We start from the raw sequence: 26,058 nt of genomic DNA, 5'->3' as shown, positions 1-26,058 counted from the left end.
AATTTCCTGTAGCACAAAAACATGGCATGAACTTTAGGGCTCCTACTAAAACCAACTGTCGGACCACGAGGTCTCCAGCAGTTAGCTTGTTTACCGATCAGGTTAGCTAAACAATAGCTCTCCAAATAGAATGATGCAACACATATTTCCTGGATACATACAATAAACCACATTGATGAAACAAAGTCATATGAAATGCACACCGTTTCCCACACTTTCTGTTGAGGTAATTACCTTAAAAAGGGTGATAAGGGGAAGAGTGAATAGCACATCACGCAGTTCTCCCGTTCAGTCGTCTGTAATGAATGAGGGGAAAAGAGCGTGACTCCCCCTACTGGAGCCCTGAGGTAACGCCCTAAAGAAAACAAAACATACAGGAGCCTCTGCTGACTGTCTTCCTCTAGATATAGAGAACGAAGAAAACCAATTAGCACAGAAATATGAAAATTGCGTAGGGACCTCTGGTTTATGTCTGTCACAAACGCACGCCATCAGGATAGGATAAAGTAATGAGGATGCGCAGAATAACTAGGATTTTGCTTTACATGACATAGTAATTAAACAGTTCAGAATTACAATGCGAATAGACCAGCCACTCACTTTGGAATTAATTCTGAATAGACTTTTGCACTAGGAACAGTGGCGGATTTAGGAGATTTGGGGCCCCAGGCAAAGGCAGGCATGGGGCCCCATGGTAAATATTGCACTTACTCCACTACTGTACATTATTACCGTGACTGGTTACATATTTCAAACCCCTTCCTGCTCAGTGGAAACCAAGTGTCCCAAAAACAATGATATGTGGTCATTTTTGTGATAAACTAGAGCCACAGAACTAACGCCGGTGAACGCAGATGATTCAATGGAGTCAGAGCTTCATCTAGTGGACAAAAGCTACAAGGACATCATCTTGTCCAACCCAATACTGGACAAAATTTACCGTTCAATGACAAATTAAGAAAAATTGGCATTTGATCAGCAAAATTACAGCTGATGATGACTACTTTGAAAAAGTATATCAATGGCCAATTTTATTAGACAGCTGATATATTGGTCAGGCTCTAGTTAATAACTTCTCTAAGTTTCTACTGTTTTGAATGCATAACTTAACACATAAAAGGCTAAAAACACCTGCTAAAATTACCTGTAAAACATATGTGTGATTTTAGAAAGAGCCCTGAGCCTGAAGTTTTCCTGGAAATTCAATGTATTAAAAAAAGAAGACTAAATAATTGAATTTGCATCCTCTGTCACAAATAGATAGGAAGTTCAAAGCTTACTTCAAAATGACCAATCGACCTTGCACGTCTTGAACGGAATAAAGAAATATTTCTTATATAGAAGAGACACTTTTCACACTAACTCGTCATTCCCCTCCACATGATGGGCCCTCCCCAGCAGATGTCCACATTGTTGACTTGCAGTGAAGAAGGTATCATCACATCACGTAACTTTGGCTATGTTCACACTACAGGCCGAAGTGACTTACCGTATTTTCACGACCATAAGGCGCACCGTACTAAAAGGCGCAGTCTCAGTTTTGTGCGCCTTTTCTGTATTTAACACAAACATAAGGCGCACCTGACCCTACGGCGCGGGTTTTATATACCGGTACAATCCACGCCCACACTCCCCCCTTTAACATTCTCAATGCACACAAGCATACAAGTATGCCTTTTTAAAAATAGAGCGGGAGCCAAAACTGAGTTTGGTTGTGCTTTATTTAAGTATTGATTTAAAGTACTAACATTTTTTAATCATCAATCAATCATCAATAGGCGCGGGCATGGTAAAACACACGGATAAAACAAGCACACAAGTGTGCGTATTTAAAAATAGACCGGGACCAAAACTGAGTTTGGTACTCACATTTTTTTTACCGGTAATCGTCATCAGTGAAACCCATCAAAGTCCTCATCCTCTGTTTCTGAATTGAACAGCTGCGCTAAATCTCCAGCAAACATGCGAGGTTCACTTTCTTCACTGTCAGAGTCACTTTCCGTGCCGTGCGGCTCCTCTGAAATGATGCCGGCTTTTGCGAAAGCGCAGACAACAGTGCCAGCAGACACGTTAGCCCAAGCGTCTGTCCTCCAACTCGGGCCACCTTGCCTTATGTCCACGGAAACTCAGCTGTATCTTCTTTACCTGTCGGAGCTCGTTTTCCATCTTCCTCCACTTGCGAACCATCGATTCATTAATCTTAAATTCTCTCTCGGCTGCTCGATTTCCACGTTGCTTGGCATAGATGATGGCCTTCAGTTTAAACTGTGCTTCATAAGCGTGTCTTTTTGCCATTTTCAGGGTTGTTAGAAAAAGGTGTTCTGCATAACGCACATACCTGTTCTTTTATATGCGATCAGCGCCCACGCTTCACCCTTTAACGTTCTCATGGTGTTCTCTACTACGTCCGATTACACCATCAACAACAACACGCACACAAAGGGCGCACTGCACTATTGGGCGCGCCGCACAGTTTGAAGAAAATCTAAGACTTTTATGTGCGCCTTATGGTCGTGAAAATACGGTAAATACGATGTTTTTGCCCCTATGTGTTGCAGGAATAACTACGAATAAATATAGAACTCAGTATTTAAACAAACAAGCAATTTTATTAACAGAGGCTTAAAAGAAAATCCCACTTCAATTTAACCCAGACTGGTCACACACTTCCAAATAACCCCAGCATATCCAGAACCCTGAAGAACAAACCAAACGTGGCACCACAAAGCACATCAATCAGCAAACACTGCAAGTCTCACTCGTGAAGACCAACCCTCAGAAGTCAGGGTTCAGGAGCCAGGGAAATCAAGGCCTATTTGATCACTGGGTAAATTTGGGGGGGGGGGGGGGGGTACTCCAAATAAACAAAAGAAAATTAAATGAAGATAACAAAAATGGTTAGTCCCCCTCACAACTGATAATCCAATACCGTTCAGTATGCCATGCAAGGCCAGGCGGACTAACTACTATGACAAAACCTAAACCAAAATCTTAGGACAGCAGGAAACGGTGACAAAAAAAACATTCAGCAACTGTAAAATACAAAAACAATTAACGAAACATTTCAGAATACAAACCAATACTTCACAATTTAAATATACTCAAATTATAGAAATCACCTGCCATGTCGGTGCCCCCACACAGCGAAGCCATAAACAGGTTGTACCTTCTTTAAAATCCTGTGTGGCCACACTGCAATATCAGAAATGATATTAAAAGTAACCACATTCAAATATTACTAAAAGCAAAAAACCATCCAAGTTAAAAATAAATGCTTATCAAGCTCACTCTCCACGAGGCTCACCTCATCATCAGCCTCAAAAACACCTGGTGCTTCCTCACACTTCCTGCCTGTTATAAACTCAGAGAGGCAGCCTCCACCCACCAGGTGGCGCTGGTTACATATGCAACCTGTAACAAATCTTTTCTTCACAGTCTGAATGACACAGATCTGATATTTTCGAATGCGACCCAGGCCGTTTGGATATGTGGTCCTAAATCCGATATGTATCTGCAACTTCAGTCTGAACGGTCAGGTCGCATTAATCTGACCGAGCAGTGTGGTTTTTGTCCTGGTCACGGAGAGTGGACCAGCTCTATACCGTCTTTGGGGTCCTGGAGGGGAATGGGATTTTGCCTAACCAGTCTACATGTGCTTTGTGGACCTAGAGAAGGCGTTCGACCGTGTCCCCCAGGGGCTCCTGTGGGGGGTACTCCGGGAGTATGGGGTACTTGAACCCCTCATATGAGCTGTCCGTTCCCTGTACGACAGGTGTCAGAGCTTGGTCCGCTTTGCCGGTAGTAAGTCGTATTCGTTTCCAGTGAGGGTTGGACTCCGCCAAGGCTGCCCTTTATCACCGATTCTGTTCATAACTTATATGGACAGAATTTCTAGGCGCAGCCGAGGTGTTGAGGGGATCCGGCTTGATGGCCTCAGGATTGGGTCTCTACTTTTTGCAGATGACGTGGTCCTGTTGGCTTCATCTAGCTGTGATCTTCAGCTCTCGCTTGAGCGATTCGCAGCCGAGTGTGACGCAACTGGAATGAGAATCAGCACCTCCAAATCTGAGACCATGGTCCTCAGCTGGAAAAGGGTGGATTGCCCTCTCCGTGTCGGGAGTCAGGTCCTGCCTCAAGTGGAGGAGTTTAAATACCTCAGGGATCTGTTCACAAGTGAGGGAAGATAGAGCGTGAGATCGACTGACGGATTGGTGAGGCGTCTGCAGTAATGCAGACTCTGCGCCGGTCTGTCGTAGTGAAGGAGCTGAGCCAGAAGGCGAAGCTCTCAATTTACCAGTCAATCTACGTTCCTACCCTCACCTATGGTCATGAGCTGTGGGTCGTGACTAAAAGAACGAGATCTCGTATACAGGCGGCTGAAATGAGTTTTCACCACAGGGTGGGCAGGCTCTCCCTTAGAGATAGGGTGAGGAGCTCGGTCATCCGGGAGGTAGGGCTGCTCGATTATGACAAATATTGTTATCAGATCTCGAATTTGATTGAATTTAAGATCTTAAATATTTAACACAAATATCTAGTATTTTTAAACAACGCTGTGCGTCATGGAGTTCTAGACTCCATGTCGTGCATTATAACCGTCTAATGCACGGTTACAAGTTGTTTAATCTGCTTTTGCAGCTTATATAGGAACTATTTTACGTTGGCCTCGATATACGTTTCATGCCAAACAACCGCTGTCCAGCTACAGTGCGTTTCTCTCATTCACCTGTTAAAAGACGTCTGATTTGAACCAGCTGATTGACGCGTTGCTATGGTAACGTCCCGTAACGGAGGAATATTACAGTGATTTAACTATGTATAGGAAAATAATGCAGCCAGTCCTCACTGACAATGGTATAAACTATGTTTAGGTGAACTTCCACAACCTCCTGCAGTTATTCTACATTGACCTGCAGCCGGAGTCGACTGAGACTGGCCGCCTGGGAGTGCTTTAGGACGGGAGAGGCTCCCGCTGCACCTTCATTACAGTAACTGCAGAACAATATGTGCCTTTAAGTCAGTCGCCAAAACACCAGAAAAGTCTAATAACTCCAGTAAAAGTTGCTGGATTTGTCGCTAGTCGCTTTTTAGAAAAAAAGTCGGCAGATTTTGCGAGAAACTCGCCAAATTGGCAAGTGTCTGAATGAAACCAAAGCGGCTTTGGGAGGAGTTTACAGCACAGCGCTGCAATGCCAGAGACGCTCGACTGGCAGCCGAAGAGAGCAGGAGAGGAAACTGCAAAGAGAAAAATAATTGCGCCCTTTTATTTTTAATTATAGTTAATTGCTCAGCCCTACCGGAAGGGGCTTAGAGTAGAGCAGTTGCTCCTCTGCATCGAGAGGCGCCAGTTGAGGTGACTCAGCATCTGGTCAGGATGCCTCGTGGACGCCTCCCTGGTGAGGTGTTAAAGCCACGCTCCTCTGGGAGGAGACCCCGGAGAAGACCAGGGACACGCTGGAGGGATTATCTCTCGGCTGGCCTGGGAAAAACTTTGGAACAGTTTTTAATTAAAGCCTCTTTGACTAATGCTCACCTGAAAATCTAAAACTGTAAATAAAACAAAGTAATGAATTGTGAAAGCAGGTATTTATTTTCTGCATCACAGAGAAAATGTCTGATATAAGTATGAGCAGTGTTGAACTGGATTCTTCTGGTAATAAATACATCCAGACACATCTTGTGCAAACATAGTTAAAAAGCTGATTTGGAAACTAGGAAGGTGAAGCTGCAGAAGGTCCTATTGGTTGATCTGAGCGATGAGTCCCTCCATCTCTGGACGTGCCTTGAAGCGGGACAGGAAATCTGCCTCTGTGTGCTGACAAGAAAGAAAAAGATTTTAATACAAATACTTTACATCGAAATACTTTTAAAAAAATATTTTTATTGTTTAATGTTAACATGTGATTTATTTCCAACTAACACAGTAAACATTGTTGTCAAACTGTTTTTATCGTTCTTTAATGACTACTTCAGTTTTGCATTACTGATACAGACGATGTGATAAAAAACAAATAAAGATACTTGTTTTAACTCTGTTTGGATCCAAATCTGTTCATTGTAAAAACTGACATGAATAATTGCGGGGGACAGAAACGGTCCTGTACCTCACATTCATTGTGGATGAACTTTACAGACAAAGGAGATCCAACCTGCAAAGCAAACATGTTTGTACAAAGTGCAGTGACTGTTATAACTGAGCTGGGAGGCTTTATGGGACCAGTATGGAATCCATTTATTGACCAAACTATGTCCAGCTCCACCTCAATACAGACAAATGCCATGTACACCATCTCGAGGTTATTCTGTGCACCAGTTCCTCCTGTTACGTCCAGGTCAAAGCCCTGGACAGGAGCTGTGAAGCACTAAGTGGCTCCAAGTTGGAGAAATTTGATTTCGTAGGATTTAAGTCAGAAACATGTTTATATGAAGTTTAAAAGCCCAGATGTAGCCAAACCAACATAATTATAAACTTTCTGCTCTGATGCTGCATGAATGGAGCGATTCCACCAGGTCTGGTTGTGTGTTTAATAATTTACTGACTAAACTAAAATATCTAAACCTAAACTGTCTCTGGAGAATTTCTAAAAGGTTTTTTATTCATTTCCTCTATTTTTAATGGCATTTTAGCATAATGTGGGGCTGCGGTATTTCGTTTAACTTGTGAAATAATCTAATCATAAAAGATCTTATAGTTCCATATATTCCAAATAGAGCACTGCGCTCTCAGACTGCAGGTTTACTGGTGGTTCCCAGAGTCTCAAAGAGTACTATGGGTGGAAGGGCCTTTAGCTATCAGGCTCTACTCTTATGGAACCAGCTCCCACTGTGGGTTCGGGAGGCACACTCCCTCCACACCTTTAAGATGGAGCTGAAAACTTTCCTTTTCCATGATTCTTATAGTTAGGATATGAGCATCTCCTGAGTTGGAGTCTGCATGTACGGGACCCAACTGTCCAGGTTATGCTCATTGCTCTTATAGTTATCGGTAGTCTAGCCAACCATTACTTATGTAGCAATGGGGATGTTACCTGATCTTTCAGGTCAGACCAGTTACAATGTTTGAAGATGCTTCCTGTTGTGTCATTTTTATTGACATAAATATAAATGACACGAGTTACAATAACTATGGCTTACCTCCGTCACAGAGAGCTGAACTCCTTCTGGTTGGTTCTTTAAAAGAATATCGATGAAGACGGGAGACATCGCAGCGTTCAGACTGCTTAACTACAAGAAAAAAAAACAAAACAGCTGAAAAATCCGGTGGAATATATTCTCCTGCAATTTAAACCCTGCAGTGAACGGGATTTAAAAAGATTAAACCTCAAGCTGAACTTTACCTGAACAACTCGCTGGTGAGACTTCAGGACGGCCTCAACGTACGTCTTGGTGCCTTGTTCTTGCATCAGGATGAGCTCTTTGCTTTTCGTTGGCAACGCGTAGCTGCAAATGGAGATCAGTGGCAAAAGATGTTTACCGTTTCTGCAAAGATGCTTTTACACTTCGTAAATGTAGCGGCTGCATGGAGACGTTTTCCGTTTAATTAGAGGAATTCATTCATCTTGAGTTAATCAACATTATTTCTGATCTGATCTCTCTTTGATGCAGGACTGAGAGGTTCAGAAGTGCCTTCATTCCAGCCGCAATTAGACTGTTTAATATTGATCTTTAATTTAATCTATTTAGCTTTTTTTTTTTTTTTTTTTTAAAGGAACTGTTGGAAAAACCTGAATTTCCTCCCTGGGGATGAATAAATTATCGATCTATCCATCCATCCATCTATTAATCAACATTTTTCCAGACCAACATTGGGTTTTCATACTCAAACAAATCAGCCCTTTTCAAAAAGGGCCTGCCTACTAAGTCTGCTTTTACTTCGTAAGCAAACCCTGAAAAACAGCACAGTGTGACAAATGCGGGGAAATTCCATTGTTTCATTTGGCTGGAAAATCGATAACGGAAGAAAGAGGACAGAAAAAAAAAACGTATCTAAAGAAGAAGTTCAGCCTCTTTTACCATTCTGCCACTTCGAAGCCGAGTCGGTTGCAGAGGTTGTGGATGTACTGGGAGTAATGCTCCACCACCGTCATGTCAAAACCCGACACGCTGACGTTCAGAGTGCCGTACGCCGTCTTCGTCGCCGCAACGATCTGTTTCATCTGATGTTTGTCCTTCTTCTTCTTGGCCTGAACGGAAACATGAACGTTCGAGGAGATCATTAGAAGCATTAAATATCGGACATTCTGTCAGTCTGAAAGGGACGGACGTAAGTTTAGCAGAAGTTAGCTGCAAGAAATGTAATAATTCTGAAAAATAATCATTTCCCAACACAAACAATAAAAAAGATCCTTGAAGCTCATTCATTTACAGCTCATCTTGCACCAGGATCCCTTAAAGTACAATCTGTGTGATTGTTATTTGTTATTATTGTTCACTTATAATCCAGGCACAGCATCAGTGATATTTTTGACTTACCGTTTGTTTAGGTAAAAGATGTTTCCACCTCCCAATCCCATGAGTCGGCATGCTTCTGTACAGCCGTTCATGTCCTACAGCTGTGCCTGGAAGGGAGGAATTATTCACTTCAACACTGACACAAAGCGGCAGTAACAAAAACACAACATAATACAGTTTTAAGCAAAAAAGGTTAAATCCAGTCGTTTTTCTACTTACACCACACAGGATGCTGGATGGATGGTGTTGCTCTGTAAAGGTTACAAAACAAAGTTTGGTCTAAAAAAGCACTAAAACTTTAAAATAAGCTTAAGATCTTTACCATTTTCTATTATTCATTTCACACGTCTCAGCATTTATACAATTTGGGGGTTTTGTTTATAAACAAGTTACTAAAGCAGCTGTTGTGTGAGAGGAAAGTGTCAGGCCAAATGCTGAGACTTACCTGCATGATGTCAGTGCTTGATTTAGTGCCTGTTGTGTGACAGACGTCTGCAACTTAACAGGATAAGAGAAGAAAATTACCTGTTAGATTTGCTCAGTTTCTCAACTTAACTTTTAAAACATAAAAGGCTGTCAAATCATTAGATACGCTCCTGATATAAAAGACAATGGTTACCTATAGCAACCAGGTGTAACCTGACAGTTATGTGCCAGTTCAGCTTTGAATAATAATAAATAAAAATTTTATGAAAATCATTACATTATTTTCTAATTCTGGTTCAAAAGATTTTTTTTTAAGAAAAGCAAACAAATAAGATCATTTATTAAATCATCATTAAATCATTTATTACATCACTTATAAACTAATATTTTGTTGAACAATCCTTAATGTTTCCGCTCCAGTCAGGTGTTTTCTGTTCCTCTCAGTCAGACTTCTGCACCTGTTGACAGGTATTTTGTCCCACTGTTCAACAGAAAAGTGCTCTAATTTGTCCAGGATCAATTTGTTTGATTGTTTGTTTTTTTCTTCAACTCATTTAAATGAAAAAAACAGTGTCTTATATTACTAAATTATATTTTTGCCAATTTTTAGTTATTGTTCCTTTTCTAAGTCTCCAGTTATATGAGTGACTGTTGTAAATTCATCATTTTCTTTAATGAAAGGGGATGAATACATATGAGCACAACTATATGTCTTCTTCAGATCTCTGCATCTGTGTTTATATAATAAACAATCAACAGATGGTCAAAACCCTGGACACTGTCTTGATATGCATTAATGATGATAAGCTGAGAAAACGAAAAATTTGCAACTATTTATTCAAAATGTCTGGATAAAAAGGTAAATATAATTACAAGCTGAAAAAACTTTTAAGATGATGCCCAAACCATTTAACTATTTGCCATACAGAGCCGTAAACCGCTCATTATGTTCACTTCTAAAACACAGTATTAAAATGAAAACATATGTTTTCATTGTAAATGTTGTTGCATTAAAATATGGTTTTCTTTATGTATTGTTTGTTTTTGTTAATTTACCTACTCATTCAAAACAAATCGGTTTCTTTATTTACTTTTCACGTCGCTTTGCTCTGGTCTGATACTGGTACCGATGCTTTCAGTCCATTATCTACAGCTTATTACCTTCTACATTTAGGTCAAATCATTGCATAAATGCAACAAACAAATAAACAGCGTGAGGAATTCAGGTATAGGTTTACTGAAGTGAATTTAAATGATTGGGTTCACATCATCACGTTTTGACCTCTGCGGTGTAACATCTAGCTTAGAGCTAATAAACAAAGCTAAATGTTACCTTTCTGAAGACCGAGTTCATCTTTTAGCTTCTTTTTTCACCAGATTGTATCCGGAACCGGACGCAGTGTGCGTCAAATTTGGATTAAATAAACTATTTTGACAACAAATAATATTTAAAAGCACATGAAACGTCACAGTTTCATAACGGAAGTGGTACGTCGTCTATCATGTCCGTCAGGAAACACGTGTACAAGCGTTCCAGCCATAGACATACGTGATATCAATGGCTGTATAAATGTATATATGAAGTCTATGGCTCCAGTCAAATGATTACATGATAAGTTATTAAGACTGAAAACACCACATTTTCTCATTTGCTTAGTCTAAAGAAGTACACACACACACACACATATATATATATATATATATATATATATATATATATATATATATATATATATATATATATATATATATATATAATCATGTTTACATTTAATAAAATATCATTTAAAAAATGTTTTATGTCAGGAAGTTCGTAAGACACCTCTGCAGTTTAACATTTGGTTCCAGCTTTCTCACTGACAACTTTTTCTTTTCTGCGTTGACTTAAGACTGCGAAGGAACACTAAAGAAAACAAACAAATAAATCAATAAGCCAAAAAATAAACAAATAAATAAACATTTTTTCTTTAGTTATACTAATTTATTACCCGAGCGACCCGGCGGTGAGTTGGGTGGGCGGTTGTTAAGAGAGGCAAATCTCGCAATAATGTCTCATATAATGATTTCTGCTGATTTTAAGATTCTTTTCAGCTGCTAGCCAGGAAAGTTAAGCTCCAGTCCAACTAAAAGTCCTATTTGTTGAGAGACCACCAAAGGACATAGCTGCACTTTGCAGAATACAGTTCGTAACAAATGTGTACTAAATTTATGGATTTTTTTTTCCCCTAAAAAGATGAATACCTTTCAGCAAATCTCTTTCCACCAGAAAACATTTCCTCTTCTGCCACTTGGCATCACTTCCCGCTGGGTGATGGGAAGGAGTGAACCCACTTTCCATTTTTCCTTTTCCTCCAGTAATGTTCTCTTGCATTCCTTTATCAAATCAGCAATGGCACACTTTTAAATGCCCATGTGTTACTGCCATAGACCATACATGAAAGATGGACGGGGCCTCTGGTGGTAAAAAGTGAAGCATAAAACTGCAGTTCCCCCTTCATCCACTAGCGGGCTACAAAACAGAGCAAACCCCATAGACTTCCATGTTAAAAAGACCAACTTCACAGCAGAAATAAACATGTTTACAGCTGGTTCAAAACCAATTTTAGGTTTAATAGGTCAGGTTTACCTTCATGACAACTGTGGGGGAGTGATTTTTTTTTTTTAACTCACCCGTTTCAAAGTAATTTAATCTCGAACTTCGGCATATTTAGGGGCGTGTCCTTTTGATTGACAGGTACCAGATCTCCCGCTTCAAGTCAGAAGAACGTCCATGTTTACCACCAGTTCTTGTCACGTGACATTTTGTAACTACAGCTATCACAACCTGCCCAGAACCATAGTGAACTAAAGTTTTGACGTGTTGTATCAGAATTTGGGCATTACGGCAACAGCTCATCAAAATATACAAAGGAAAGTCAGTCATAAAAATGAATTGGATTCAGTGGGTTTAAGGTCACAAATTTATGTAGTATATGAAGGTAGAAAGAACAACTTGATAACTTTTCACATTCAACAGGCTTTATTATTAATTTGCAGTTGTCTTTTTGGCCCCTCATAAAGTCACTCGTATCAAAATGAAAATGCTCATTTGACATTCAAATATCTCAAGCCAAACATCGCATGTTTGTAGTAAAGTGCAAAATTCTACATAACCTGAAAATGATATTTTATACATAATGACTGAACTCTGCATAGGAACATGTCACATTTTTAAACAAAGCATTTACAGCTTTTAAAGCAAAACTATGAAAAGTTAACCTGGAAACTGCTTAAACGATGCAAATTTTCCCTCCAATCAGCATGCCAAGCAAACAAACATGTCAAAGCATCCATCCACTCACACACACTTCTTTGCTCTTTGGCTTGTAATGTTGAACTTGAGCAACTTGAACTTGCTCGTGCGGACCGCGACCAACTGGATGTCTTTGCTTCAGGGCAAACATGCAAACAAAAATCCCATCATCTATCAAAGAAAAGGCTTTCTGTGGTCACGAAAAACTTAGCAAATTCAAGAAACTACTTCCAAAGCCGGCTATGATTTCCTTCTCTGCAGGTTTTAATAGCAAAAGTATTTCTCAGCAGGTCAAAGCTCCTAAACAAAAGACGCCAATATGAGCGAAATGCTTAAATATGGGCAAATTTCTCATGTATTTTGTAAAATATTTATCAAAGCAGTAGAAAATTCGGCATCGCAGACATGCAAAGTTATTTCTATATTTAGTCTGAATCCCTCCGGCACTATCTTTAACACATTCAGAATGTGTGTCACACAGCAGATATCTCTATGTGATTTAAAGCACCGTTATCATGCTGAGCAGCGGCATCACAGGGTTAGGGTTAGATTCTCGGTGCGGTCGACTTTTTCGTCCAGCTGAGCTAAAAGCTCGGTGGGATCCAGAGCGAAGCTTTGAGGCAAGATGTGGCTGCAGCTCGACACATTCAAGATGAAGACGGCAGGAGACGGCGAGTTTTTAACATCTGCTGCATCACAGTTAAGGATCAAGTGCTTCGTTAGGTGGAAAAATATATCTGTATACAATAAGTTCCTCTTTAAACCCCTCTCTCTTCCTCATCCTCCTCCTCCTCTCCATCTTGGTTGTCTTCGTCTTCATCCTCCTCGTCTTCCTCCTCTTCCTCCCCCGGGCTGTAGAGGTCATCGGCCAGCTCGCTCTGGTCGTGTGCTTCATCGTCTTCGTCATCATCTTCCTCCTCCTCCCCCTCACTCCTCATTTCCTCCTCGCTGCTGTCGAGGTCGTCGTCGTCGTCGTCATCGTCGTCTTCCTCCGCAGCCTCTTCTTCGTTGTCCTCCTGCTCCTCCTCCTCTTCCTCAGGATCTGAAAGATGACCTGATGGGCGACAAAAATCTGAATTTTACATGAAGATCTTTTCAGGTTGACGAGTTTTTATTACTTGAAAGTTTTAGCGAAGAAACCAGTTGCTGCTGTTGCTAAACTGAAAAAATGGCTACGGTTACATGGTGTATTTTTTTAAATTCAGAATTAATAATTTGAAATTAAATAATTTGGAATTAATTTATTCTCTTACGAGTTTACATGAAGATAAATCCGAATGAACGTTTACATGAAACACGTCCTCACTTAACTCCTCTTTAGAGCGGCGGGTTGGGAAGGGTTCTGATTTGACAGAGGGTGCACGTGACGTATACCGGAAATAAACAAAGTTGGTTCTCTGCTTCTTCTCTTTTCAGGCATAACTTGTAAAAACTACATATAAAGTCCCAGTTTCGCCACTATTTTTCTTACAATTCTGTAGTATCAGCTCAACACAAGCATACTACTTCACTTTTTGCAGCAACTGAAAAGGAGAAGAAAGATAGACCACCGAACACGGGAGGCAAAACAACGCGTCCCCATTGGGACAGGACAAGGTAACGAGCATGCTCAGAACGACCGGAATTAACTTATAGCGGGATGAAGGTTTACATGACAGAGGAATTAAATAGTTCAGAATTAAAATCCGAATAAACCAGACACATCAGAATTAAGTTTAATACAGAATAGAAATTTCTTTAGGAATTAAGTGTTTACATGGTCGTTTTTCATCAGTTTAAATCGGAATGAACTTTTATTGGGAATTAAACAGGAATTAAAACTCCCATGTAAACGCACAGACTATGAGCAAATCGCAGCTCACGTAGCAACTCGGTTATCAATCGGGTTAGGAAAATATAACTAAGAACAAAAAACTCACACAGGGAGTTAATGGCAGCAACAATGTGACATGGCAGCTCTTCATCGAGAAATTTTCTCATCTCCTCCTCCATCATCACTCCCAGGACCTCCGTTTCCATGTCGACGTACTCTGGGTAGAACATATTTTTCCTCAGCTGCCGTCGGCATCTACGAAGAAAACACACATAACCGGACTGTAACAGTTGAAAATGTTCAAATGTTACTTTAAGACTTATTTCTAAGTAAAATCAAGATAAATATTGTGGTTACAGCCTGTCGAAGGTCACAGAGTCTGGGGGAAAATCAAGCTGCAACCTCCGGCGGTTAAAAGTGAAGCCTATGTAAAAATTACAATTGCCTTCATCCACTAGGGGCTACAAAACAGAGCGAATCCCCAAAGACTCCAATGTTAAAAAGACCAACTTCACAGCAGAAATAAACATGTTTACAGCCTGGTACAAAAATCCATTTTCGGTTTAATTGGTCAAGTCCACAATATCATCCCTGAAAAACATTCAGATTATATAAAGTAGGGCTGTGACGATATGCTTTTGTTCCAATTCAATTCGATTCTGATTTTTTTTGGGTACCATTTCGATTTAAATTGTGATTCTCAAAATTCGGCAATATTGCTGATTTTCATAGATTAAAAACCAAAAAAATGCAATAAACTTGTTTTTGCTCGTAATTTTTCTGGATTTCAATTAGGAGAAAACAACACAGTAGCCAGACCATCATTCTGCTGCTGTAAAGCCCAAGAAGACGGGTGAAAAGATCAATAAAACCAATGAAAATTATACAAAATTTTATAGTAGATTAATGTTATTTCATTGAAAATTTTTTTCAATTTGATTTTCCCACCGCTAATATAAAGGAAAAAATACTGGAAGTCTGATTACTGGTCAGTGAGTAGTCCACCATGTGGAATCTGGATATTTACACAGCTTATAACAACAATACAGTTGAGATTTAGATATGGAAGTTTTTTTTGTTTTTATAACCACAACTAGGTAAAGTCATTGGCAGCTGCTGAATTAGTTATTACTCCAGATTTAAGATAAATCAGCATGAAACAACAACTTCCCTTTCTATTTCCTCTAAATACAACAGAATTTGGTCATTTTCTGACATAGAAAGGTAAACAACACCATTAACTAGCAATCAACAACAACATAATGACATAAAATAATAATAAAACAAATTAATAAAAGCAGAACTTACTGTTTTCCTGTTGTCTTGTAGGCCTGAAATAAAGATAAATACATAAAAGGGTCATTTTGAGATAATCAAGTTAAACGGTCAACGACATATTAAGCATTTAACTACGTAACTACATCCTGGACATTAACGCAGCATGTGGTATTTATACGTAACGTCTAAGCTAGCGTCGAGCGGCACGTCTCACCTCGATGAAGCGAAAAGGGTCGTTTTCCTGCATGAGGCTTTCGATGCCGCAGCGGACCTCCTGGAGACGAGTCTGGTCCTGACAGATCCTGGAGATGTTCTTCTGAATGGCCGGCCCGTTGGTGTCACACTGACTGCGCGTGCATTCCCTCAGTCTGACGATGAAGCGGAGAACTTTGGCCTTCATCTCGTCGCCCAGGCGGGTCAGGCACTGCTCCGTGTCGTCCATGAACTTCTGCATGAACGACCGGATGAGTGGAGGAGGAAAAGAGCAGAGCGTCAGCAGGATGGCGGCGCATTCGCTTCAGAGGAAAGCAAACAAACACTGATGTATTCAGAACCTACTTTTTATTCTGAGATTGAGTTTAATTCTCTTATTTTCCAACTTTATTTTATAATTTTATATTTTATTTATAATAAAAATAAATTAAATGATAAATTATTAAAATAAATTTTTATTTTATTTATAATTATCAACGTGGTAAACATCTTAAGTCGACTTGGCCCGCTGCTTCCCTGAGGTTGTATAAATGTGCAACACTTACATTAAGAGAGTCCCAATCTGCAACTGACTGACGGAGGCAGCAGGGAGATTTTATTTATTTATTCATTCATTTATTTATTTATTTTTTTTACACCAAATCAATCTTGAGGGGGATTTTCTTAACCTCAAGCAACAAATCACAAAGAGGTCACAGGTGCTCGCTTCAGTTGGTTTGATGACATATTCATGCGACACAAAAACCCGGCATCTTTACAGCGCTGTCCATTAAAACGGTAAATATTACTGATTATTTGCAAGAAAAACAGAGTATTAAATCAGATATGAACAACTGAGGGGTATAAGAGTTGTTTCATAGCGCAGAATCAACATACTGAAATTAGAGCCGCCGGGTTTGTTTGTTTTTTATTTGAAAGGGATTTTATATCATTCAGTCGTACGGATAAAAGATCTGACTAAATTTCACAACATGCAGGCTGAGTTTTGTTTTATTTGTTTGCATGTAAAGAAAACTGTGCCCACCAATAACAAATAAGCCTCAAAACGCACAATTTACATACAAAAATATCTGAAAATGATCCAATTTCTGAAGTTGCCACATAATATAAGCGATCATGTGACGACATAATCAGATATCCTTCATCAAATAATGGTATTTATCTTGTCAGGAGAACATATATATCTAATTTTTTTTCATCTAATTGGGCAAAAATGAAAAACTGTCACTTTCTATTACCAAAGAAGACTACAAAAGAAAAGAGACAAATGATGTGACATAATAAAAACACACTGGTGTGCAGCAGTGGAAAGTCTGAGTATACTGTCGTCTATTTTGCAGGTTTATTAGCAGCTAACGCTAAAACCACGAATCCCCACCAAGTTCAACAAAGACTGGAAACTTTGAAAATCCCAGGAAGTTGTGTCACTTCGAATGTACATCATCAGGAAGTAATCTAATAACGTTCTGGAAAATGTAGACCAGTGTTTTTATTGTTAGTTTCTTTAAAACATCCCCCTTCAGAAGAGCCTTTAGACGTGTTGGATCTGATCACTGCAACTGTCCAATTATTCCCAGTTATTGGATTTTTCCTGTCATGTTAACAGGCTCAGAGGCAGAACGTCTTGCATGACGGCAGCAGCAACCTTTCATGAACATGTCTGTCATTACTGTCACATTAAAAACAGTCACAGCTCAGCTGCTGTGTCTGATGAGACTTGCACCGTCTCCAGCCCAAACTGGAGGTGTGTTTCAGGCCGTGAATGACCGCAGGTTGTGGCGATATTCCCCTGAGAAGTTGTCCGTTTTTATTAAACTGACAAGATACTTTCTGATCACTGATATATCTTGCAGCAAAACATCCTATCATATCAGTTATGCTACTATCCATCAGCTTTTTTCTGACATTTAAGTCCAAAATTATTCCTACATTTTACACCTTGCAGGTAAAGGAGGTGGACATAGTTGTAACACTTAGCAGGACTGAATATAATCACTCATAAAAACACGATTTATTTGTAAATAGACATCCTCTGTATTATATAATGAAGGTTTAAACATAAAAGACTCGTCATGCTAACAGATATCAGTCTAGACGTCTGTGGCAGAGCTGCAGCTTGTATGTCTCTGGTCACTTCTAAAGCCTTGTAATTAAACTTCTTAACAATAAATAAATAAATAAACTTTTTGTAATTAAATTTTACTGATATGTTTCATTAATCACACCAGGATAAAAGCAGGATAGAAAACCAAACAAAGTCCACTTTTAGCACCACAAAGGAGCCCCTGTGGGGATGTAGGACTTTAGTATGTCATGATTCGATGCACTCAGCTGGTTTCTATTATAGGATGTGTGTGAATTGGCTTGAAATGATGTAAAGTTCCCTGTAACAACATTGTTGTGAAGTGGCGCCGTACAAATAAAGCTTGATTGAATAGTATGTCGGATAAAGATGTTGTCTTTTTACATGTCAAGGCTTGTAAAGGGTTAAGTGTTGAGGAGTGATGTGGTTTAGGCGTCACAGACTCATCACCGCCGCTGTGCGGGGTTATGACATAAATGGAGCGTCCGATTTAACATGTGGCGAAATGTGTGTTTTCATCTTTAGTTTATTAAATGAACTTCAATCAGTAACCGTACTGATTAAAGGCTCTTTTCTCTTTTTTTGTCCCATTTTTCTAAAATTTTACAGGGAAAATGAGCAGATAAACTGACACAATGATTAATAATGATAAAAAGCCTGAGCAGCAGACTACGGATGCACCGATACTTTTTGGGCGTTCCGATACCGATATCTGAAACTTGAAAATCTGCCGATACCCATATTTGCCGATACCAAATCTGTTTATGTGAACCTTGCTGTGACGATGGTTATTATTGCTATTATAACTCTGTAGGATTTCATTAGGTTGGAATAAATGACCCATCCTTTCTGAAGTTACCTCACCAATACAAATATAATAACATTACAGATCTAACAATTTCAACAAGTTTTATTCTGATTTAGCTCATTTTACCTAAATACAACTATAAATGTTTGGTTTTGAAACAAAGATCTCGCTTTTAGTCTAACAAAAAATGTCAAATTTGAACATTTAAGACATTTATTTCTTTTAAAACATGTCCAAAGCATGTCATCAAACACATCTGGACTGGCTTGACTAGTGTGGTATCGGTACACTTTCATTAATACGAAGTACGAGTACACACACTTGGTATTGAGTCGTTGCCGATACTGATATTGATGCATCCTTACAGCAGACAGTCATACTGGACACGACTTCCATCTAAAAGTAAACATACTAAATAAATCACTATGTATCGATAACCTCAAAGCATAATTCTTCAAGTTGCATTTTAAAGTCTTACAGGCAACAATCCACAGTCAGTATGAGGAGAATACAGTTCGCCAGATATCACAATTTAGCCTAAATATGACTGAAGCTATTAAAATATGAGGATAACAATATTAAACAATTGCAGTGCGAAAGAAAAAAATGATCAATTAAATGGGACAAGATGACAAAGGATCAAATATTTAACACTGTTGTTTTACCTTATTCTGTCTCTCCTTCTCCCGCTGCTCCTGCAGTTTTTTCTCTGCCATGCTGTACTTCCTCTCCACCCGGTACAGCTGCTTGTCCAGCGTGCCCTGGTGGACATGAAGCGCTGTTTAATGGAGGGCGTGTCGACACAGTTTTACACTTTAAAAAGGTGGAAATTTAAAAGTGTGACTGATTATTTCTCTCAGCTACCAGCAGTAATATAACTATATAATGTTACATGCAACCGTACTACAGATGATCACTGAATTATTCAGTTTTCTCACATCTGTGACTCGACTTCAAACCGCTGCTTCCAAACAAAACACTTTTTTTAAGCATCAGATATAGATGTCCTCCAAGTCTGGAAACTAATAAATAACTACTAAAAATAAAGATCAAAGACAATCTTTCCTGATAATAATTAGACTTCACAGCAGTAGTAACTTCTAATTTGGATTATATTGTTCCATTCACTTTCCTAACAAAAACCCAAACAATGGTAAAATTAAAAAATAAATAAATAAATAAATAAATAAATAAATGAATAAATAAATAAAAATTTAAAAAATCACCAAGTGTGTTTCCATTACACGTAAAATTGCACAAAAACTAAATATCGTAAAAAAAAAAAAAAAAAAACTGCTAATGAAAACAACCTACATTTAGGAAAAAAATATCAAATATTGCTGACAGTTTTTACGCTCTCATGAGGTGGTTTTTCAGATGTTTCAATATAGCAAGTAGAAAACAACGGAATAACGCTACCTGAGTACTTTGCATCGACCACAATTCTGACGATATTTTACGAGACTTGAGGCTAATGCGCTAAACACTGTTCACTGGAAACACACGCAGATCGCAGTTGCTCGTCAAAACTTACAAATATCAGTTTGCCTTTCCCTTTGGGGTTAAAGTACTTTTTCATTCATATCATTCACTTAATTTAATTTTGCAAAAAAATGTCATGGAAACGCAGCTAATCTATGCTAGAATAAAGATCTGTGAAATACACCGATTTTTGGTTTCAGTGTTGGTCCAAATATTTGGGAACATAAATAGAACATCTAAAAAAACCAACAAATTTCCTGACCGACAAAATAACACCCCTTTTCACAGTAACGTAGTTAAAGGCTGTGATTAAATGGAAAGGTGCATAAAACACACTATGGGTTTAACAGCGTGCAACTTAATTTAACAGGTTTATTGTACTTTTATTTTATCTTCTAGACCTTTTTCCAAACAGGTTTGTTGGTTTATAATTGATCTGTACAAGTAATAAGTCACGTTAAAGAGCGGAAAAAGCTTTCAAAGAATCTACTGTGGTCTAAATGTTCTAAATAAAAACAAAAAAAGTACATTTTAAAACTTTTTATATACATTATTAGGGGTTGGAAAATTTTTCAAAAAATCTAATATCGGGGTTTTTTTGCTTAACAATTTTAGAATTGATTTTTTTTGTTTAAAATTTTTTTCAATTAAATAAAATTAATTATAATTTTTTTTTGTCATTTTCATTGTTTTTATCGATTTTTTTAAATTGATTTTTGTGTTGTTTTTTCCTAATTGAAATCAAGAAAAATGAAAAGCACCAAAAAAAAAAAAAGAAGAAGTTTTGTACATTTTTTTGTTATTAATTTATAAGAAACAGCCAATATCTAAGAATTGCAATTTAAATCGAATTAGCACCCCAAAATTTGGAATCAAATTGAATCAGTACAAAAGCATATCATCACAGCCCTATACATTATAGTTTGTGTGTGTGTGTGTGTGTGTGTGTGTGTGTGTGTGTGTGTGTGTGTGTGTGTGTGTGTACCATATGATTCATACTGGTGTATGATAAAGATCACACACAAATAAAAAGTTTAATCTTCAGCGTTGGTACACTAAACACATTCGGCCTTCAGACAGCTCCATGACTCCAGTAAACTGAGCAAATGTATCCTTAAAAACATCTTTTAAACTTTTTATAGACAGAACAAATCAAACCAATCAAGGCATCGATACAGGAATCACTTCTGTAAAAACTAAACAGATCCTTCAGAGATACAAATATCTGAAAGTATCATCTGAAATCTACACAGAGAGAAACACTGGATCAAAGTTATTGTTGGCAAAAGAAGAAAAATCCTCAACAAGCTCTCCGTACTGTAAAGAGTAAACTTCTACGTTAGTTTTTTTCTGATTCCACACATGAAACATTCAACAGGTTGAGTCCACAGCAATGAACTGGAAGCATCTCAATGTGACGCTCTGTTCAAGAGAATGAAAGAACAGGAAGTGAATTCAACACACTCACAGAGGCTCCACAAGGTCATGTGACCCCATTCATTCATTCACACGCAGCCAGCAACGTGTCAGGATTTCCAGATTCATCACACATCTTGTGGCGACTAAAAAGTCCCAGCTCTGATACTTTCATGATACTTTTAGAGAAAAATACGCGACTCTGCAGGAGAAAGACGGTGATAACAGAACCGGGTTACAATGCAGAGATTTGCTTTAAAACAGTGTGTTTTAGTGGTGTGAGGAAATCAGAAGGCATGGTTGTTACTATTTCAGCTTCACGCGTCTTCATCTCTTCCACTCATTAAAATAAAAGCATAAAGAAAGCCTGATAGGCTGGACTGTACCTTCAGATCTTTCATTGTGTTTTTCAGAGTCTTGATTGTGTGTCCCGAGTGCCCTCCCTCTATGGTGCAGGCATTGCACACACACATCTTGTCATCCATGCAGTAGTATCTAGTAAAGGACACCACATGAAAGAGACAAACCAGTCAGAATAAAGTATTAATAAAATTACGGGCCAAGTTTCGACAGTGGCCCCTAAAAACATGGCTTCTTTAGAAATATGTGTGCACATTAAGAAAAAAAAATATTATTTAGCAACTAATCAAACTTTATACTTAACCTTAGAAATTATCATTCATGTAAAATTACATCTGCAAGCTGCTTTTTCTTAACTTCCATCCTGTTAAGATGTTTTTAGCCGGTCGAGCTGCGAGTTTACGGTGACGTAAAACAAATCCTCATTTTTAATCCAGTTTCATCCATCGATTCACCATTTTACACTCGGTTTTTAATGCTTGTTCCATCGTTTTAACAATAACCTGATGAATAAATCTAAATTGATTCACTGAGAAGCTGTTTGGAGACGATTGTTCCTTTTTTTCCCACTGATTACGGGTTTTAGTAGGGGTGGGAAAATCGAATCGAAAAATTGAAAATCGGGATTTTTTTGCTTCACAATTTTAAAATATTTTTTGTTAAAAAAAAAAATCGATTTTTTAAAAAATAAATAAAAATAATTCATGATAAAATTTTGGTCATTTTTATTGTTTTTATTGATCTTTTAACTTGTCTTCTTGGGCATTATAGCAGCAGAATGATGGTCTGGCTACTTTGTTGTTTTTTCCTCATTGAAATCAAGAAAAATTAAAAAGTTTTACTTCGTATGGCTCGGACCCTAATTATCCAGTCTAGACCCCTACCGCATGACATTTTCAGTCTAAAACAGTGTTTCACAATGAAACTAGTAGGGCTGTGATGATGTGCTTTTGTCCCGATTCGATTCCAATTTTTTGGGTGCCGATTTGCTTTTAATTGTCATTCTCAAAATTCTTTGATATTGCTGATTTTCGAAGATTAAAAACCCCCAAAAAATTTATAAAACCTTTTTTTTGCGAGTAATTTTTCTTGATTTCAGTTCGGAAAAAACAACACAGAAGCCAGACCATCATTCTGCTACTATAATGCCCAAGAAGACAAGTAAAAAGATCAATAAAACCAATAAAAATGACAAAAATCTAGAGTAAATTAAATTTCATTGAAAAAAAAAAGAAATTGTGAAACAAAAAAAATCCCGATTTTCAATTATTCGATTCGATTTTCCCACCCCTAGAAACTAGCTTGTGAAAAAACAGAAAATCAGGGTGACTGACAGAAACTCAAAACAATTAATTATGGAGTAATTTGTGGTAAAATGAAAGGACTTTTTTCTGTCTGAACGTTGGTAAGTTGGAGAACTTAGCCCAGTTCTTTGCAACAAACTTTATGATATTAATTCTTTGTATTGTAACATAGGTGACATTATATAGTGGGAAGGGAGTAAACAAAAAAAAAAAACAAAAAGCCTGTAGCACTTCAAGCAAGGATCTGCATCCAAGTGGACAGTCCACTTAGGGCTGGGCGATATGACCTTTTAGTAATATCCCGATATTTTTATGCCATGTCACGATATACGATATATATCTCGATATTTACCTCAGCCTTGAATGAATGCTTTGGTGCAAACAATCACATCAGTAAGATGATTTTGTGTCTCCATTAAAACATAATTGTTCATACTGCATTAAGATATGCTGATTTTAAACATTCATGCTAAAAGGATGAAATTGTAACGAAGCAAACTGATCAAAACCGTATTTATTGAACAGTTAAAGCAGTGGCAGAAACATTTATTTTAAAACAAAATAAAGTGCCTTTGCATGATGTAATAAATGCAATGTATGAAAATAGGTGCTCTAGGGGGAACTTTTCAAATGATGAACTATTATAAGGCTTTGCTTTATGGATACGTTTTTGAGTTGTCGTGTATTTTTTTTCATCGCAGAGTTTAGCGTAGAAATCAGTCTTATAATACAGGCAGAATGTCCTCGTATCGTCTCCAATAAACGGCTTCAGCCAGTTTTTAATTCAGGATTTGATTCCCACTGCTTTCTGTACTTTCTAGAGACATGACGAGCTAGATAAATATGCTTGTTTCACACACAGTGGATGAGGTGAGTCAGTGACAGAGGCTGTGAATGTAATCTAATAGAATTAATTATTTTTGCGTGACGTGAAAAACGTTGTAATTTACGTCCCACTCTGTAATCCAGAGCGGGATCAGTGGCGGTTTTGGCTGTTCATTGTGACTGTAGGTGGAGTCGTGCAGGTGTCCTCTCTGCTCCTCTGACTGGCTGCAGCTGCAGCGACTGAGTGCTTTAGGACGGGGAGAGATTCTCGTTCTGACAATAACTTTACAATATTTGCTCTAAAGTCAGTCGCCAAAACACCAGGAAAGTTTCTAATAACTCCAGTAAAAGTCGCTAGATTTGTCGCTTTCACAAAAAAAGTCGCCAGATTTAGCGAGAAAGTCGCTACAAGCTGCCTCTCATGACGTAGCACGTAGCTCACGTTATGTACGTAACGAGGTGCGCTTGCTTTAACTCTCTGTGCAAAGCAGTGCAGAGTCGAGGAGGAGGGAGGAAACCAGCTAAAAACACCTGCATGTCAACAGGATACTCGAATATGACGAATATAGGCATTTTCTATATCGCACAGGGGACTAGCCACGATATCTCGAGTGCACTCGATATATCGCCCAGCCCTAAGTCCACTAGCATCTTCCTACGATGTCCTCTACTGTTTGATTTTGTGCTTGTGTTGTTCTCACTTTAAGTAAGTCGCTTTGGATAAGTGTCTGCTGAATGACTGTAGAATAGAATAGAATAGAATAGAATAGAATAGAATAGAATAGAATAGAATAGAATAGAATAGAATAGAATAGAAAGCCTCCTACCTGTAAACCTCGTCGTGATCAGGACATTTCCGCCTCCAGAAGTCGTTCATCGGCTCTGTGAGAGGATGCTCGCGAAACGCTGGCAGCTCCAGGTGTGGCTTTACGTGTTCCTGGCACATTGAAACCTCACACTTCAGGCAGGTTTTTACTGCAAACGTCAATGCAGCGGGCGCCGCCGCAGCCTCCTGCCCGTCGCTTCTATCCTGAGAGACGGAGGATGCTGAGGACACGTCGCCTGATGCCTCAGTGGCTACGGACGGACAGTAGTCGCACGGGACAGCACACACACTCCTGGCTGGCTGCGCCGCCAGAGAAGCGGACTGCAGTTCTCTGGATTTTGAAGCCGTTGCGGCTGCAGCTGTGGCTCGGCGCCTGTGACGGTAGTCGTCGGCTATATTGGCGAGTTTGAAGTTTTTCTGAAAGGCGGTGCCACATTGGTGACTGTCGCGGCACTCTGGGCAACGGAAGCGGCCTCGCTCTGCTTGCCGCTTTAGGCGATCGAGGCAGGTCTTGCAGAAATTGTGCCCACAAGGAAGCAAGTGGGGGTCGCGGTACACATCCAGGCACACCGGGCAGGTTAGCTCCTCCTGCAGGACTCGAGACTGCTCCGAATGGGCCGAGGCCATGTTTCTGTCCGGTTACCACAGAGATGAGGTGGAGATGGACGGACGTGGTACAAAATGAAAAAAAGATCCTAAAACAGCTGGACTGAGGAGATGTGGGGAAAGGTCCAGGAAGAAGGTAAAACCATACAGGAGAGAGGAAACAGGGGGAGATGTAGAACTTTGTCTTGTCTTGATGCTGAAACAAATGGAAAAATCACAATAAACTTAGTTATTTAAAGCCTTAAATTGTTACATGTAAACATTAACTATGTTTATTTGTTTTAAACTAATTTAGTTTAAAGAAGTCCCAGGCTAAAGTGTTCACACTGATTAAAACTATCCAACCCAGGGTGGCATCTACGTTTACTGTCAGTCAATCTGACGGTCTTAAACACTCAATATGTTCAACTTTTCAGCTGAAAACAGTCAAATCTCTCATTTGCAAATCAAATGAGTTAAATGCAAAGTTCATTTTAAATTGTTTTACTTTAGTAGGAAAAAGCATTGATTCCTCTTGTAATGTTTTACAACATTTAGGGCCCAAAACAGAAAAACAGAACTAGTTGTGATATTGTTGAGCACAATTAAAGTTAAAAAAATTTTTTTTAAAAACTTAATAATTTTGATCAAATTTTTAATTATATTTTAAAAATTTAAATAAAATATTTCTAAAATTTTATTTTGAAATTTTTAAAAAAGTTTAAAAATATTAAAAATTAAATTTGTAAACGTAATGTAGTTTTGTAATATAACTTTTACAAAACTGTACATTTTTAAAAGGTTTTTATAATTTTTTAATTCTTTAACAATTTAAAAATTAGCTTTGTAAATGGAATGTAATTTTTTTTAAGCTTGAAAAATTTAAATTAATTTTG

At 38.5% G+C, this 26,058-nt stretch overlaps 2 protein-coding genes across 2 annotated transcripts; both read right to left on the bottom strand.

Annotated features, from left to right (window-relative positions):
- Positions 1 to 5,567: 5,567 nt before the first annotated feature.
- mrpl48 (mitochondrial ribosomal protein L48) lies at positions 5,568 to 10,379 on the bottom strand. Its single transcript, XM_079258181.1, has 8 exons — positions 10,211 to 10,379; positions 8,897 to 8,949; positions 8,671 to 8,702; positions 8,473 to 8,558; positions 8,014 to 8,183; positions 7,338 to 7,440; positions 7,135 to 7,224; positions 5,568 to 5,815 (listed from the first exon to the last, which is right to left on the bottom strand). Exons 1-8 carry the CDS (start codon positions 10,229 to 10,231, stop codon positions 5,738 to 5,740), a joined length of 633 nt encoding a protein of 210 aa, XP_079114307.1. The 5' UTR covers positions 10,232 to 10,379; the 3' UTR covers positions 5,568 to 5,737.
- Positions 10,380 to 12,700: 2,321 nt separating this feature from the next.
- Positions 12,701 to 25,204, bottom strand: LOC306769182 (E3 ubiquitin/ISG15 ligase TRIM25; the record flags this gene model as incomplete). The annotated part of the gene is made up of 8 exons (XM_079257748.1): positions 12,701 to 12,858; positions 13,023 to 13,223; positions 14,089 to 14,237; positions 15,291 to 15,313; positions 15,475 to 15,708; positions 19,030 to 19,125; positions 21,649 to 21,757; positions 24,579 to 25,204. The coding sequence occupies 8 exons, from the start codon at positions 25,202 to 25,204 to the stop codon at positions 12,701 to 12,703; spliced, it is 1,596 nt and encodes a 531-aa protein (XP_079113874.1).
- Between the last annotated feature and the right edge of the window lie 854 nt (positions 25,205 to 26,058).

Source organism: Telmatherina bonti (genome assembly GCF_933228915.1).
Source record: "Telmatherina bonti genome assembly, chromosome: 18".
In the NCBI taxonomy this organism is placed as follows: Eukaryota; Metazoa; Chordata; class Actinopteri; order Atheriniformes; family Telmatherinidae; genus Telmatherina; species Telmatherina bonti.
The sequence above is the reverse complement of the archived record's forward strand: the minus strand, read 5'-3'. Positions and strand labels throughout refer to the sequence as shown.

Bases quoted from the DNA above. Each gene is read 5' to 3' on its own strand.
- mrpl48 (XM_079258181.1), bottom strand. From the start codon at position 10,231: ATGAACTCGGTCTTCAGAAAG. The intron at 8,559-8,670 runs GTAAGTAGAAAA...CCTCCCTTCCAG, and splicing joins CATCCAGCATCCTGTGTGGT to GCACAGCTGTAGGACATGAA. The intron at 5,816-7,134 runs GTAAGCCATAGT...CTTTCTTGTCAG, and splicing joins TTCAGCTCTCTGTGACGGAG to CACACAGAGGCAGATTTCCT.